The sequence below is a fragment of the Phlebotomus argentipes genome, unplaced genomic scaffold, assembly GCF_947086385.1.
Source record: "Phlebotomus argentipes unplaced genomic scaffold, Phlebotomus argentipes genome assembly scaffold_18, whole genome shotgun sequence".
NCBI lineage: Eukaryota > Metazoa > Arthropoda > Insecta > Diptera > Psychodidae > Phlebotomus > Phlebotomus argentipes.
Window position 1 is genome coordinate 3,234,126 of NW_026776177.1, and position 15,888 is coordinate 3,250,013.

A 15,888-nucleotide genomic window follows, 5' to 3' on the forward strand; every position below is an offset into this window, starting at 1 on the left:
GATTGTAACTTTAAAAATGTTATTTTCAAGTTTTCCTTGACCTAAGGACTCTCCAACAATATACATACAAATAAAGGAAATAAAGCACTCCACTGGTTTTTTGATAATTTTTTTTCTTAAGAATTTCTTTTTTTGATAACGACGATAATGTGGAATTTGCAGAATTTGGCAGTTATGGCCATTTTGAAGTAGAAATTTTCTCGCTTTATATGATTTACTTGTTGAAAAAGACACGAATTTTTTGTTTTATTTGAAAAATAAAAACTCCACATAGACAAAGTGCAAAAAAGTCACACGTTAAGGCAAATAGCTGGAGGTGGACGCAGAGTGAAGACTAGATGCGATGTTCCGATGTCGAGGTGCGTAAGCCTTACTTGCCCTTGCCACCCTTCTTGTTCTCCTTCTTGCGCGGCGGCGGCTGTGGCGCTGCAATGGCCTCCAGAGTGGTGGATCCCACACTGGCAATAGCCGAGGAGCTTTGCTTCCTCTGTGAACTCTTCTCCGTTCGCATTGTGGTCACGGTCACGGTGCCTTGACCCGGTCCCTGTGCAGGCGTCACAGAAGTGGACGTTGTCGTCTTGGTGGATTGAGTAGACTCAGACGTTGTCCTAACATCAGCATTAACTCCTCCCACATTTGAAGTGATCATCTCGGACTTCTTCTCCGAAGCGTCTGTCGAGGCCGTTGTGGTTAGAGTCTGAGTAGCTCCTTCGGTTTTCTGCGACTCCTCGAGTGCCACCTTGGCTTTTCTGGACTCCTGAACTGCCCTCTTGGTCTTCTGCGTCGGATCGTTTTCATCCTCCTCCTCTTCTTCCATCTGAATCTCTTCCTCACCATGACGAACGACCCTCTTCATAGCAATGTTAGGATCATTTACAATAGAGACTTCTTGCTTCGTTGGACAAACTGCCAGTACTTTGCTAGGATCTGACACAGTTGGTTCTGTCGTCTTCTTCTGAGTCTGCTTCTTCTTCTTCTTGGTCGTCTTGGTTTCCTCTTCTTCCTCATACTCCTCGGTCTCCTCGACAATCTCTTCAGCATCATAGAAGGTCTTCATGTATGTTTTCTTCGTTCCATCTCCCAAAACCGTTGTGATCAATTGCTCATAGCCATCATCTGTTCTCTTCGTAACAATTGTAGTTTTCGTGACTTCATCAACTTCAGTGAGTTCTTCTCCAACTTTAAGATTCTTCATAGCTTCCGATGGAACGAATTCTTCCTCCGTTTCGTACGTCTTCACGGTTTTCTCAACCTTAATTTTAGGCTCCGGTGGAGGATTAGGCTGAGGATTGGTGGTTGTGGTGGTCTGTTGAACATTTTGAACTTTCTGGACGGTCTCTTGAGTCGCTACTTTCTTGCTGGTTTCTTCCACAGTTGTTGTTGAAGTCTGCTGCTGCGTGGTCTTTGCATCCACAGCTTCAAGCTTTTGTACAGGCTTCGGAGCCTCCTGGGGTTTAGGAGCTTCCTGGGGTTTTACAGGTTCCTGAGGTTTAGCAACTTCTGGAGCTTTGGGTGTCTCAGGCACTTGAGGAGCAGCAGCTGGTGGTGGGACTGGGACGGGATCAAAAGTGGTCTTCTTATGTGTCCTCTTTGTTCCATCAGTCAGGATCGAATTTGTGACTCTCTCATATCCATTTTCAATCCTCTTCGTGATTATTGTAACGTGTATTCTTTCAATAACTTCAACGATTTCCTCTCCAACTTTCAATTTTTTCATTGCCTCCGTTATGACTATCTCCTGAGTTTCGATCTTAGAAATCTCTTCCTTCAGTTTATTCAAGGCTTCTTCATCGACAACTTGAGTGACTTGCTCTTGGATGGTAGTTTGCTTAGAGCTTTCCACTGTCTTCTCGACAGTTTTCGTAGCATCACTTGTTGTTTCAGTAGTCTTGGTTATGGGAAGAGGTCCAGGAGTAGCTGGAACTATTGGCGTAACTTGCTTCGTCTCCTCAACGACTTCAGTTGGATCATAGATTACTTTCGTTTGTGATTTCATTGAACCGTCATTAAAGATTACAGTTACAGTTTTCTCATATCCATTTTCAATTCTCTTGATAACAGTTGTTGTGTTGGTTTTCTTGTTTTTCTTCACGATCTCCTGACCCGTTGTCAACTTCTTCATCTCCTCAGTGACGACAAAATCCTCTGTGTCTTGAGTTGTTTCCTGCGTTGGAGTCTCTGATGTTGGCTTAGTCGGACTTTGTGGTTCTTTAGTGATCTGAACAGTGTCGAAAATAGTTTTGGTGCTACTCTTGGATGTGCCATCCTCAAAAACCCTAGTAATTGTTCTTTCGTAGCCATTTTCAATTCTCTTGATTAGTGTTGTGGTCTTAGTTTTCTCATCAACAATTGTTATGACTTCTCCAGTCTTCAGTTTCTTCATTGCTTCAGTGACCACAAACTCCTCTTCAATAATCTCCTTCTTCTGAGTTGTCTCAACATTCTTCGTTGTTTGTTCGACTGATTGTTCCTCTGAAGCGACTTTCCTGGTTTCTTTAGTGATGTTGGTTTCCTTCTTGATAGTTCTCGATTCATCTTCGACAACTTCTTCACTCTCATCAACTTCTTCCTCAGCATCCATGAAAGTTCGGGTTTGGATGCGTTTGGTTCCATCTTCCATCACTGTTGTAACAACTTGTTCGTAGCCGTTTTCAATTCTTCTAGTTACTGTGGTTGTATTGGTTTTCTCGTCAAACTCAACGAGCTCCTTTCCTGCCTCGGGTTTCTTGGTGAGTTCCAAGGCTGGAGTTGGATTAGTCGAAGTGGCTGTTGTGACTGTTGGAGCCGCAACTTTGGGAACTCCCACAATCTCAGATTGAGTGACATTCGTTGTGACCGTGGTAGTTGTTGTTACAGTCACATTCTCTCCCTCAGTGATCTCTTCAGTCACGACTTCTTCCTCCACCTCATGTTTCGGGAAGATAGTGATGACCTTTTGGGTGATCTTTCCGTCTGGCCCCACGCTCGTGATAATCCTCTCCTCGGCGCCATCCTCCCTGCTCCGGACAATCTCTCCCGGAGCTAATTTCTCCTCCGTCACCGCAACGACAGTTTCCTTGACCTCCGCTATAAGAGAGAGTCGAAAAGAAGTCTATAAGTTGAAAGGTTGAAGTAATTATTGTGTATTAAAGGCATGTGAAAAAAAAGCACACGACAAACCCCGTCAATCCACACCAGCCATAAGAGCTTTTATGTTAGCTTTTGCTTTTCTTCTCATGCGATCGTCCCGGAAGCTTCTGCGTCGCTGTGGCCACTTTGTGATTGCGTAATAAGGGAAGATAAAGCACAAATTGTTTGTTAGTTTGGTAAGCTTGCAGGAATGCTTTCCAAAAATTCTGTGGACTGCAAAAGAAGGGGTGAGAAATTCACTCAAAAAGTTTCTCAAAAGGGTTAAATGCAATTGTCGAATAAGCATGATTATTTTTCAAACTCTCAAACTCAATTTTTACCAAGGCGATAAAGCGATCTATACAGGCTTATATGACTTCTTTCACCTCCTTTTCCCAACGACATACGAAATCTCTAGCGATAACCATTGAACACCGAGATGCTTTACAACGAAATTATGTTTTATCATGTGTTGTGAGGTCTGTGATAAAGGGTGATAAAGAATATCTGGGGATGATTTTTACAACAACAAACATAAATAAAAATGCAAATAATAGAGAAATCATGTTTTATTCTCGACAGAGTAAATCCTGCTAAAAATAAGGAGACACAAAAGAATATTTCAGGCAAATCGTATTTTTGACTAAATGGCTACAAAAAATATATAGAATTCATAGTGAGATTTCAGTTGTTTTGTTCTCTTCTCTCCCCAAAAATGAAGAAATGAGTATAAATGTGAGATTTGTGAAGGAGAGAAGAATGAATTGCAGTTCACTGATTACCTTCCTCGGTTTTTGCCTCAGTTGTTGTCTCCTGAGCTTCACCCATTGTTTCACTAATGCGCTTCAGGATGTTCTCGAAGGAATCTCTGCCCATGTAGTCAATATTGCCCGCCTCCCAGCATTGTCGTCTCATCTGGGACTCAAGAGCCTCTTGTTCTGGGCTTCTCTGCTCTCCTAGAGTCACACTGGCCAGAGCTCCAGCAATTCCAGTCTGTAAGGCATAAGTCATGATGTCAGAAGTATTCATAATTACAATATTGTTTCATGTTCTCTATGTGATGATACCCAAAAAAAACACTAAGAGACTTTCACCACTGAAATGAGGAACATTTAGTGAAATTTACCGTCACCGAATTTGAGAAAGAATCTACAGCTTCTTAAGATTCTACCTATAAAAAAAACTCCTACAACAGCCAACAAGAAGCACTTATCATGCAGTTCTGCATCAGAAGCATCACGGAATCTCCTTCTCTGGGAACACGGAATGGACAGCACTGAAGTCAACAAGAAGCTTCCAAATGATACGCAGAGATCACAGGATGAATGAGGAATGGATGATGTTTTGGGAGGTGATTTGTTAGTGTGGAGGCAAGTCTGTAGAAGAGGAATTCCCCCAAGAATCTCATGCTGGATGGTTTAGAGAGTGAGAAAGAATTGTTGCCTACCTCATCCATAATGCTCTTCACCTCATTAGCCCCTGAAATACTGATCACCTGTTTTTCTGGAGACTTGGCTCTCTCTTGGGGACTCTTTTCCACAGTTAATTGGCCAGAAGGTGGGCTTGGGGGTGGGCAGTTGGAATTTATGGGTTTGGGAGTTTCTTCCGTTTCTTCAGTTGGATAAACTGTCGGACAAACTGTCGCACAAGGCGGTGGTTTCTCAAGATTTTCCATCTGAGGTCCTGTATCGATTTCCTTCATCTCTTCTGCGTGGGAATTATCTGGAATATCTCCAGAATCTTGGAATTCAAAGTGATCATCCTCTAAAAGATCTTGTAATTGATCATCTTCCTGATTATCCAGGAATTCTTCTATGAGTACACTTGGATCTTCCACCTTTTCTTCTACTTTCACTTCAGAAATCTCTTCTTGCATCTCTTGATTATTGTCGTAATCCTCCCAGGGATCGAAGAACTCAATTTTGCGGTTCTCCTCTTGCCTTGTGATCTCATCTGAAGGCTGTTCTGTTTGATTTGAGGGGGAATCATGGGAATTGGTAAGGAAAGGAGGATCTTGGCGTGGTTCTTCGTACCATGCAGTCGCTTCTTTCTGTTGATTCTGTGTGTGGGAAAAGAAGGAGGATGAAAAGAAGGACAGCAATTTCATTTGCCTTTCTGTCTTCTTCTCGAAATTTCCGGACAAAAAATCATTCGGGAAACCCAAAGAGAAATTTTTGAAAAATAAAAAAAAACTATTTCGAAAGAGTGCTTAAGAAATAGAAAATCATTCAAATGGTATATAAATAAATTCAGTAAACAAGAACGCAAATTCTTGGCAAATTGCCAAGAAGAAGTTCTTCCTTGCGATTGTTTGATTTCCCACAACTTAAGCACTCTCTCTCTCTTTGCCAATTTCTTATTTCCCTTAAAGCCTAGAGAGGAAGTAGAGGGAAAAATTCCTGTGAGGAACGCATGAAAATGCTTCTGACATTAGTTACAGAAAATAGGAAGCTTAAGCTGAGGCTGCTTTTGGTTGTATTTGAGACTCAGGCTGGGCTTACCTCGAGGCTTGGATTGCCTTGAAACACGTGAGAGAGCTTGATTTGTGGCACGGAAAAGCCAAAAAATAAAATTGGTTTTGGAAAGAGAAAAACTCTGGTTAATCGGCCAAAAAAAGTACACTCTGAATTTCCTTTCTTCTGTTAGAACCCCCGAAGCGCATTGACTCACCATGTCTCTGGACAGTTGTGGGTGGATTTGATCGAAGAAGATGGACCACCAGGTCTGCAGATGACTGGCCAGGTGAGAGTAATTGTCCGGCGCCCGAACAGTTCTGCTCTGCGGATCGAAGTTTTGCAGCCAAGGCTTGGACGTGCCGATGAAGTGGAGAATCTTAACATCCCGGCCGAATTGCTTGAATGCCGGCAAATAGGAGTACGTGGCCGTTGAGCAAGTGTTGTACAAGAATGGAAGATGTCTTCCCATGTCGCCGTGCGCCCAGTCTGCGAAGTACAAATTCAAGAGGCCCTGAAAGCAGCACAAGAGGTTGATATTGCGAATCTTGAGTCTTAGTCTAGTGATGGGAAAGTATGATTACCTGATCACCTCCATCGAAACTGCCCGCCTTCACGGCGAAATCCAGCAGCTTCCCAAAGGTATCCTGGCTAGGCCGGAAGACAAACACGCCGGAGTTGAAGCAATCGGGCCATCCAACATCCGGAGCTGCGGACAATTCCTCCCTCTCGAACAATTCATCACAGTTTTGCAGCACCTTGAAATGTATGAAATCAGCACGTCAGTTTTATGTTTCTTGGCAAGAAAATCCACTATTCTGCCAGTTCATATGAATGGCGATAAATAATTTTATGCATATTCAAGATTATGTAAATATTTTAGCATGTTAACTTTACAAATTTTGTAAGAAATTCATGCGATGTTCATGAGTTTGGTGCTATTTTTGGGACCAGATAAATAGGGATCATTGAGAAATTCACCAAATTTTACGATCCAATTACAGATAACTTATCTAAATATTATGTTTGGTTTATTATTGTTTGAAGTGTATTTTCGCGAAGAAGGAATATTTTGGAAAATATGCCGTATTTCTTCCCCAACAGCACTTGCAAGGGTGTGAAGACGAACAGGACGTTTCGAGAAATCCTTACCAAAGTGTCCGCATCGAGGAAGACGCACTTGTCGAACTGCGTGAGGTTCCAGCAGTGGAGCTTCGTGAAGGTGACACCGAGTTCTGGTCTGGCCAGGAGGGCGAGATTGGCCGAGTCTCTGCTGTCCAGCACGTTTACTTCCTTCACCACATCAAATACTGTGCTCAGCTTCGCTCGCATGGCCGCCGAGACGCCGGGCGTGATCAGCACGGCGATTTTATGGGCCGTGGCCGCCCTCCGGAGTGACGCCGCCACCACAAGCGCCCCCAAACTGTACGAGTCATTGGTGGCGAGAGTCACCCACGCGAAATCTGCAAAGAAGTAGTGACAAATCATGCCCAAAGCCTCTCACTTTCTGCAAAATCCTACATGAGCGTAAAAATAAAATCGTGTGCAAAATGCTGACAAATTGGCGGTTGGGGCGCGAAAAATTCAAAAAATCAGCCCCTCAGGTTAGTGCGGCGTCAAAATTGTGGCATTATTTGTCGACGCATCTCCTTACGTACCTCGACTCATTTGCATATTGGCCATTTATCGTGTGTCTGTTTTTGGCACTCAATTCACAGAGACTCTCAAGACTCAACAAAACAAGAACAGCCGAATTGCGTGTAACAACCCGCCAAATTGACGATTGAGCCACACTCTTTCAATTGATCAGCTCGCTCAGAAACGATTCTGACCCCCGTGAGGGTTAATTGTCAATTGAAACCGCGAAACTATGTCTTCACTGTCCTTTTCCACTGCAAAGACCCGCCGGTTGGTTGATGAGGAAACTCAAGGGGAAGATATTATGGTCGAAAGTGGTGTACAATTTCAAGGAAATGTTAGTAATTGGAAGTGGTTAAATATTTCGAATATTTGTACTCCAAAAGCTTCTGTTTCAACAAATCGAGGCATTTATATGTAATTTTGCTTAAAAAATCAGTTTTATTGCTTTTATTTAAGGTTATGTGTTTGTTTTAAAACAGATTCTGGTGTCAAAATCATTAAATTTGTTATAATTCTGAATATATTTCTGTTTTTCATTGCAGAGTTGAACATTTTTTATCGAAAAACGTTCACATTTGTTGAGAAAAAAGCTGAAAAGTCAATCATAACCTCAAGAATGTCATTTCACTCCAGAAGATTGTCTTTATGCCTAGTTTTTTTGCGATTTTTTCTTTAAAGTGTCAAATTTATCGTCATTATCTAATAGAAACTCCTTTACAGGTTGGAAAGGATCAAAATTAGTCCAAGAATACTTTTTAAACAGGATTCATAACTTCATAATTTGACTAGATTGTGATAAGTCAGAATTGAGTGTGAGAAACAGTTGATGGATTTTGAAAAACGATGGAAAATGTCTTCAAAGGCGTTCAGAAGTGTCTGTGGAAATGTCACGAAGTCGTGTACAGATTTGAGGTATATTATCTCCCCCTTGAGGAAACTCATTGTTGGATTGCAAGTTTAGTGTGGGTGTTTTTAATATGAAATTTATTCAATTTTCTATCCGAAATTTGATTGCTTTTCATCCTAAAAATACGTTAATTTTGCACAATATTTCATCACGAAAGCTGATGATTCAATTTTTCCTTTGAGAACATTCTTTTGGTGAATCACAATAAAAGTTTTGAGATCATCTCCTCGAAAAGTGCGGAGGCCTTGTGCTAAATTCACAAACATTTCTCCTCTGACTCTCTAGAGTGAGTGTGGAGGATTATTATTTTTGGTGCGGATTTCTGTGCATTGGAAGTGAAATGGAATCACAATTCGGAGAGACGCCATTGCTAACGAGGCACTAAGATTCTGTTCTCTATTTTTAGTTTGTGTGAATAATTTAGACATTTTCCATTGGATATAAATAGACCGGACATTGAACAATTCGCAAAATTGATTCGACGAATGGAAAGTCTCACGCCTTGCCAGATTTTATGCGAAATCGCGCACTTGAATGGCACATTTTTGCCAATGAGTTTATCAACGTGACCACGAAAAGTAAAGTTCACGGCGCCTCAGCCAGATAATGGGGGAATGTTTGGCTGTTTTCTGCACACTTTTCTGCCCACTGACTTACTGGCCCATTTCTGACGGCGGAATCAGTCCAGAAGAAAAAAAACCTCCAGAGCGATTAGATTGCTCAGGTTAACCCTCAATTGCATGGAGTGAGTTTTGGATCAAAGTGATTGGAGTTTTGTAAACAAATTTTTGGGAAGTTTTTTACCAGAAATTTTCCTAGATTTTATCCGCGGCATTTTTCCCCATCAACTTTCACTGAATCTAAAATTAGAGGCATTTTCCAACGGCCACAGAGATTAAATCTGGCATGTCTGAGGCTGAAAAAAGTCACCGGCAAGAGAGAGAGAAAATCCTCCTCACGCATTCTATTTACACATATCGTCAATCTTCAAGGTTGCAGTTTAATCTCGACTGTCTTTCACCACCAAGAGCACATTATAGAGATTCACTTTTCAATTATAACTCTCCTCAGGCTTGCGTGGCGGATCTCGAGAGGCTTTTCCGCGGAAAAGAGCCACTGGAAAGCGGGGGGAGTGTCTGGCATTTTCGCGCGCGCTAAAACGGAAAGAGACGAGACGCGCCTGAAGGTCGAAAGAGGTCAAATTGGCTTTCGCAGAGACATCGCGATCGAGGCGAGGCGTAAATCCACTCGAAAGAAAATGCACTATCTGGCGGTCCTGTGGTCCTTGGCCAAGGATACTTACTACTCATGGCTAGGCACTTCCTCAATTCTCTTACACTCTTTCGCACGCCAATGGATTCCTCGACAACTTCAGTCGCAAGACTCCAAGTCCGCTCCGACTAACTGAACTCGAGAGACTGGTTCCCGAGGAGCCCGCGTGCGGCCGGTGGGCCAGAGCGGCGAAGCCAGCGCCAGAAGAGGAGCGCATGAGCCGCAAACACGAATGCATGATAACAGCCTCTCTTCTGCCCACTCCGGCCAGGGGCGCGCAACTGCGCGTCCGCGGTCCAGGTTGATGATCTCGTCGCCTGTCTTAACTGTTTCATGTGGACTTTCGCCTCCGCCACAGACGCAGGCGATTGAAGTGAGCGGAAAAATTGAATTCAGTTTGTACTTTGTATGTAAGAAATCAGATATAATCAAAATTTGAATAAAAATAATTCAAGTAAAATTGGAAAATAATCAAAAATTGAATATTTTCAGCAAAAATCAATTGTATTCAAATATTTTCTGAATTTTAAATTAATATTTAAATATATTTTGATATTTGATTATTTTCTTCACATTTAGTCTCCAAATCAAAAAATTATTTCATATTTTTAATATACAGGAAATATTTAAATTAAACTGTTTTAAGAATTTCATTTTACATGCCTTTAATCTGCTGCCCTCTAGCGGAAATTTGTGGAGAAAAAAAAATTAAATTTTGTTCAAAATCACAAAAAATCAAAAAATGATTGAATAATCACAAATTTAATGGTCTAAAATCTCGAGTGATTTTCCTCCTGTTTATTGAATTAAAAATTTGTCTCTGATTCTTCTTTCACCCCAAAATCCAACATTTCTCTTTGCCCAAACGCTTCCTCTAAAGCATGAAGAATTATTCAATTAAGTTCCTCTTCCATCATTTTTCAAGCCTTTAGTCAAAAATTCCAAATCATCCAGAACGACAACGGCTGAACAATACTTCTGGGCGTTTGGGTGGAAACATTGTGAAACCCTTTCATTCATGGCACAGACCTTGGCGATTTTCTACCCTCCCCTATTTTACACGTAATTAACCGCCAGTGGAGCGGATCGGCGAGCAAAAGTGAGCGCGCCATTCGCCGAATGGAGGGTTTGTTGAGGAAGTCCATTTATTTGGCAATAAAAACTACATGTCACACACTTTTGTCCCACAGGAAAACTCCCCTGCGTGGAAATTGTGAGGAAAAACTCTGCGCCGGCGCAGACAATGACGCCGAAGTGCGTCATGTGATAAGACGTATCATGTGGGAATTTCGCGCCTCTTTCCTTACTCTTAATCTCACATTATGCAATTGCGTGATTTAACGCGATTGTTTAGATGGAAATTAACTCGGTGTCCGCGTATATTTTTGGCTATTGTGCGAGTTTTTTTTATTTTCTTCTTAAATTGCTCAATTACTTGACTTGTTGAGAATACCAAGTAATATAAAATGTTACGAGGAGGTTTAATGATGTTTGACCTGACGGAGAAATTATGACGATTAATGGGAAATTAATAGAAAAATATTGAGAGTGAAATTTTGTCACATTTCTGTGCACCTGAAAAATTTTCTACGCCACTTCGCCGTGTCGCAAATTGGAGTGTAGAGAAGAGGCTCGAGTGTTGGAGTCCAATGGCAGTGCGATTGCGTCGCTCGACTCAGTTTTCTTGTGTGCTTCGCGTCGAAATGTTGGCCAAAGTGAAGAACTGTGGCAGTGCAACTCTTTGATTTTCCATCCCACCCAGTTTTTCTTCACCCCGTGGAAAATTCCCGCCCTTTTGGGCCACAGCAGTCGCGAGTGCCTAAAAAGTGAATTGAATAAAAGGCCTCTTGATGGTGCAAAGTGATGGAAAATCCACCCAATTCGATCGAGATGCAAATCGATAACTTCCTGGAGCAGTTCAAGAGAAGCGCCTCGAAGGCCATGGAGGGCGACTGGACGAGCACGAGCTTCAGTTCCATGCCCAGGTCCAGGAGTCGCCTGAGTTGCTTCGACATGAGTGAGTTTTCCGGTGAGTCGCCAATTAACGCCAATCTCGGCCACTTAAGCCCAGCGACGTGGGTTGTGTCCCACAGAGTGTCCGGAAGGGAGTGAAAAACCCCCTCATCGATTTTCCCACACTTTCCAAGCGCGCGGGGAAAACACACAAGTGACTTTCCTGGGGTTTCTCTCGATTCCCTTTGTCTCCTTATCAGTCCACATCGAGTGTCTCATGTTTGCTGAAGCTGCGATAGTACGCGCCAGCTGCTCTTCATCATGTTTCTTGGGCTCCGCAGCGGTTTTTGGGAGTTCAAAGGGCGGAGAAATTTGTATTTATGTGGAAAAGTGATGAGGGAAAAATCCCGAAAACTGTTGCATTTTGGGAATCGCATTGTAAATAATGGAGTGCTTCAGAGTGGAAATCGATAGGATAATTTAGAGAGTATAAATTTAGCGAGGAGTTATTTCATGCAAGGGAAATATAGTAAAGAAATGAGAAGGTACACCGCATATTTAACGGTGAAAAAGAGGTAACTTTTCCAGTAAGTGCGCTGCTTTTCCAACTGGAATAGAGTGTGACATTTTTAAATGAAAAGTTGCTGTGAATATTGAATTTGTACACCTTATTCAGCTATTCTTCTTGACTTGGGGAGTCATTCAATTTTTCATCCACCTTCTGCTGCAAACTGCGAATCTTGCAAATTGCAAAGTGCACTCAAAAACATAAATTATTTGCTGCAAATTAAGTCATATGAGAAATGAATTTGGCTTAGAGTGTATTTTACTGGGCAAATTGAGGAAGTTCAATCAATTAGCCTGTCTTTCGTCACATTATATTGGCCAATGTGGAGTGAAAAGAGTGTGTATTTTCGGAGGCAATTTCTCGCTCCTTCCCTTCCAAGGCAGGTGCACTTCTTTGCGTGCTCAATTCACAGCACGAGAGAGCATGACAAATTTTGTCTGGACACGAGTGCACATTTTGAGTTTCATGGATATTAGAGAGAGAGATTTGGCTGAAAATAGATTCTGGCAGAATCTCCCGTTCAGCTTCAAAATGTGGTTGTTTTTCGTGGCATTTCCGCACAAGAGAAGGTATATAAAATTGAGGGAAAAACTATAAGAAGCAGCGAGGCGACCAACTGTTGGGAGAGAAAGAAGTCATTATTGCCCTGAGTCACGTTGCTTTTTTCTGTCTCTGGGTCTTCAATTGTCTCAGGAGTTCTTCACCTTCTTCAGCTGTGGTGTCTCATTACGAATACAAAACCCATCACTTCTGCGTGTGTTTCGAATTAAGTTTGTGTGCTGAGTTTGGAGAAAAAGACTTGAGGAACATGAGGCTTTCGTCTGCACTTGTTGCACTTCTTCGGGGGACAATTGGGATTGAAAAATTATCCGAAACCATCTGAAAGCACAGGGTAAATGAACTTGTGTGCTGGAAAATATTGCAAAACATTGCAAATACTATTCTTTATATAATTTTGATGATGGATCACCTTTTTTTAATCTCTTATCCAACATGATGGCAACTCTGTTTTTTTCTTCGCCACCTCTTCCCACAATTCATAATATTTATTCCACCGAAAAAAAGACGCCCAGAGAAGCATGCAAGAGGTTAACGCATGTCTTTTAAAAATACTACCACGACAACTCTCAATTCAGTACGACTGCTTTAGCGTCTTTTCTGCCCTCCACACATAAACACGACACAGAGAATTTCTTTATGAATTTTTCTGTATGAAATTCCATATGCAGGCGAATTAGTGGAAATTGTGGGTTGGCAAATCAATAACCAAGGCGTTTTGTTTATTCACACACACATGAGGCTATAAACACCTTTTCTCATTTCGCTCTTAATTGAAAAGTTTGATGGCTTCTGAATGGCCAAAGAGTGATACAATTCTGTGTTTATTCTGTTCCCGAGAAGAGAGGCTTTATTTACGTTAATTGACGCTGTCTCTGTAGATACAATTCATGAATTTTATAATTGAAATTGCAGAGAAGTTTATTCAGCAATAAAAATCAGCGCCAGTTGCATCGTCAGTTGCAGCAACTGCGGGAAAAAGGAACGTTTCTTCTAGCTAGACAATGTTTGGCTTTGTGTCTTACATAATTGAGCAATAATTGGAACAAGAAGCATGTCTATTGTCGATTGGGGATAAACCCATCTGAAGATGCCAGACAGACTCATTGAAAAGTTCCAATTGAGAAGCTTCAGCGAAGGCCGGGAAAATATACTCTCTTGAGCATCGCAATTTTCTCCGTTGAAAGCCCATTCATAATGAAAATTCAATTAACAAGACTCCGCTCTAATTTCCGCGCGACGAAACGCGCGACAGACTTTCATGACTTCGAGCTGACGTCGACAATCACATAAATAATTTCCCGACGTGCGTCTCATTTGGAGAAAGATAAAAAGTCGCAGTGAAAGAATAAGGCCTGAAATTGTGCCAATATCTCGATGATTCTTTTTCCTCGCCACTCCATTCAACCTCAATCACGTTCACCGATAAGCTTAGCGCTGTATTTATTGAATTATCGATTTATTGGGCTGTCTTTCTTCTGGCTTCCAACGAAACAATAACAGTCTCTTTATTGCTAATTTTCTAGGCGAAGTCAATGTTAGGATTTCGCGTTGGCGGGAAAGTTGCGGGAATGTTTGGAAAAAATGGAGGCAAGTGAACTTTTGGACAGTCCGATAAATCTGTTAATTCAGGTGTCACTGTTTCGCTCTGGCTCGCTTTTGAGGGCCTCATTCTCAACTGATGATCGCCCTGATAGTTCCAACACTCTGATCACGGAAGACAGAGAGTCTTAATGATCATCATCGCGCCCTATCAAATTCCCAGAACAGATTGAAGAAGATAAGAAAGAAACGAGCATTCTAAGGAAAAAGCAATTGTCTCACATCGATTAATTAGAGCTGGAGCCACGCAGAGACACTTTGGGAAAATGTATGCAAAATGAAACGAGAATATCCACTATACTTTCACAGTGCCCGGTTTGCTCTCACTCTAGCCAATGTTCGCGGATCGCGACGATCGCATGGGCGCGCTTTTTCCGCTCAGTCTGCCACTGAAAGCCGACGAGTTAAGCGGGCCCAATTTGCTGTGTTATCAGTGCTTTATAAAGAGGAAAAGTGCGCAGAAAGTGAATTTTCACTGTTCATCTGTGAAGAATCGAGCGTGCGAACTGATCATCTGAAGATCACACTCGATCATGTGTGGATTGAAGACGTATTTTTCGGTGTACTTGTGACGTGGTTCGCGCGCAAAACAATGAGAAAAACCAGGCATAATTTCAATGTCACGTGAAATGAGAGAGATATAATTGCCTTAAAAAGAGGCCATCTGTGAAATTGTCTCTCACACTTTGTATTTTATTCAGCCTAAAACCCTCAAGAATGATCCGATTGAAGTGCTTCAATCGCGACAGGAGTCGCATTAAATTAGTGGGTAATTATCACAGTCTTTTTCCTCTCTTCGAACCTTCTCAAATAAATCATCTTCAGTATCGAGAGGAGGTGAAAAAAAAGTGTGAAGCAGTGCGGTTAATATTTATAAATAAACCGCAAATGTCAATTCTTTTCTCGTATTGACTCGACGACACTGAAAAGTGGACTTAAATATTTTGCAAATTGACGGAGTGCAAGCTTTTCATGGCTAAAAAAAAGTTGAGAATGAGGGAGATTTCTAGCATTCTCTCAAGCGCAGATGAGATAAGAAATCACATATGGAAGTTACAGTGCTTGCCGGGAAATGTAAGATCAGGGGCAGTTGTAATGTGCAATTATTGAATTACACAAGGGGGAGATAATATAGTCAGTAGAAGTTTAAGGAAGTGTTATATTTGGTTCACAGTTTTGTGTTTCTGTTGATTTTTTTACTTTCAGAAATAAATCTTTATGCAAGTCGCAATTTTGCCATATTTTTCTAGGTTATGTAACTGATTTGAGACTAAATAACATCTTAAAGTAAAAATTCTTGCGCCTAAATTGAAAGTACTTTCACTTTATTGGTAGATTTGCGTATTTTTACTTAATAAAAATCGTAATTTTTAACGGAAACGATGCTAAAGTAAAACATAACCTCATTTTTTTTTAATCAACTGCTGCAAATTGGGGCTAGAAATAATAGAGAAAATTAGTTAAAGAATTATGGATAAAGAAAAATGTGCTCAAGTGTAATTTTAGCGGAAGAAAATCATAAAATATTGTATAAAAACGTAAATTTTCAAGTTGTAAGTTAGATTTGAGTTAGTTTTTGGTTAGATTTTAGTTAGACCCATGAAGTTTAGAGTTCTGCAAAGTGCTGAAGATTTAAGGCATATTATCTTCCCTTTGGGATTACATTTGCTGATGAGAATCCTGTTCTGCTCGCATAATTTACATCAGGCACTGTTTTCTTCAATCTTGCCGTGATATCGACAAGTGTTGGTCTGAAATCTCTGAAGGGGAACTTTTGCAATTTTTTCCCGCCTTCCTGTTATAGACATACTTAATGAGAGTTTATC

General features: G+C 41.3%; 2 protein-coding genes across 10 annotated transcripts in view; one reads left to right on the forward strand and one right to left on the reverse strand.

Moving 5' to 3' along the window:
- Positions 1-53: 53 nt before the first annotated feature.
- Positions 54-9,550, reverse strand: LOC132260855 (glycogenin-1). Of its 5 annotated transcripts, XM_059759234.1 has the most exons (8): positions 7,220-7,434; positions 6,714-7,024; positions 6,146-6,319; positions 5,779-6,075; positions 4,556-5,167; positions 3,891-4,101; positions 3,160-3,253; positions 2,953-3,066 (listed from the first exon to the last, which is right to left on the reverse strand). In XM_059759234.1, exons 1-7 carry the CDS (start codon positions 7,242-7,244, stop codon positions 3,195-3,197), a joined length of 1,689 nt encoding a protein of 562 aa, XP_059615217.1. In that variant the 5' UTR covers positions 7,245-7,434; the 3' UTR covers positions 2,953-3,066; positions 3,160-3,194. The 5 variants fall into 5 exon arrangements, with proteins under 5 accessions (XP_059615214.1, XP_059615213.1, XP_059615215.1 ...); XM_059759231.1 differs by lacking the exons at positions 3,160-3,253; positions 7,220-7,434 and adding an exon at positions 9,413-9,550 and having other exon boundaries at positions 54-3,066; XM_059759230.1 differs by lacking the exon at positions 3,160-3,253 and having other exon boundaries at positions 54-3,066; positions 7,220-7,391.
- A 1,514-nt stretch (positions 9,551-11,064) lies between these two features.
- The window catches only part of LOC132259804 (guanine nucleotide exchange factor DBS-like), a 31,404-nt gene continuing 26,580 nt past the window's right edge, over positions 11,065-15,888 (forward strand). For 4 of the 5 annotated variants that reach the window (XR_009468326.1, XM_059757576.1, XM_059757577.1 and 1 more), the window contains exon 1: positions 11,065-11,410. Coding sequence is in view for 4 of the 5 variants with exons in the window: in XM_059757576.1 (XP_059613559.1) it covers positions 11,245-11,410 (166 nt within the window). In the remaining variant the exon portion in view is untranslated. Of the gene's footprint in view, positions 11,411-14,461; positions 14,832-15,888 lie in introns of those variants that run through there. The other variant, XM_059757579.1, reaches the window with a different exon arrangement.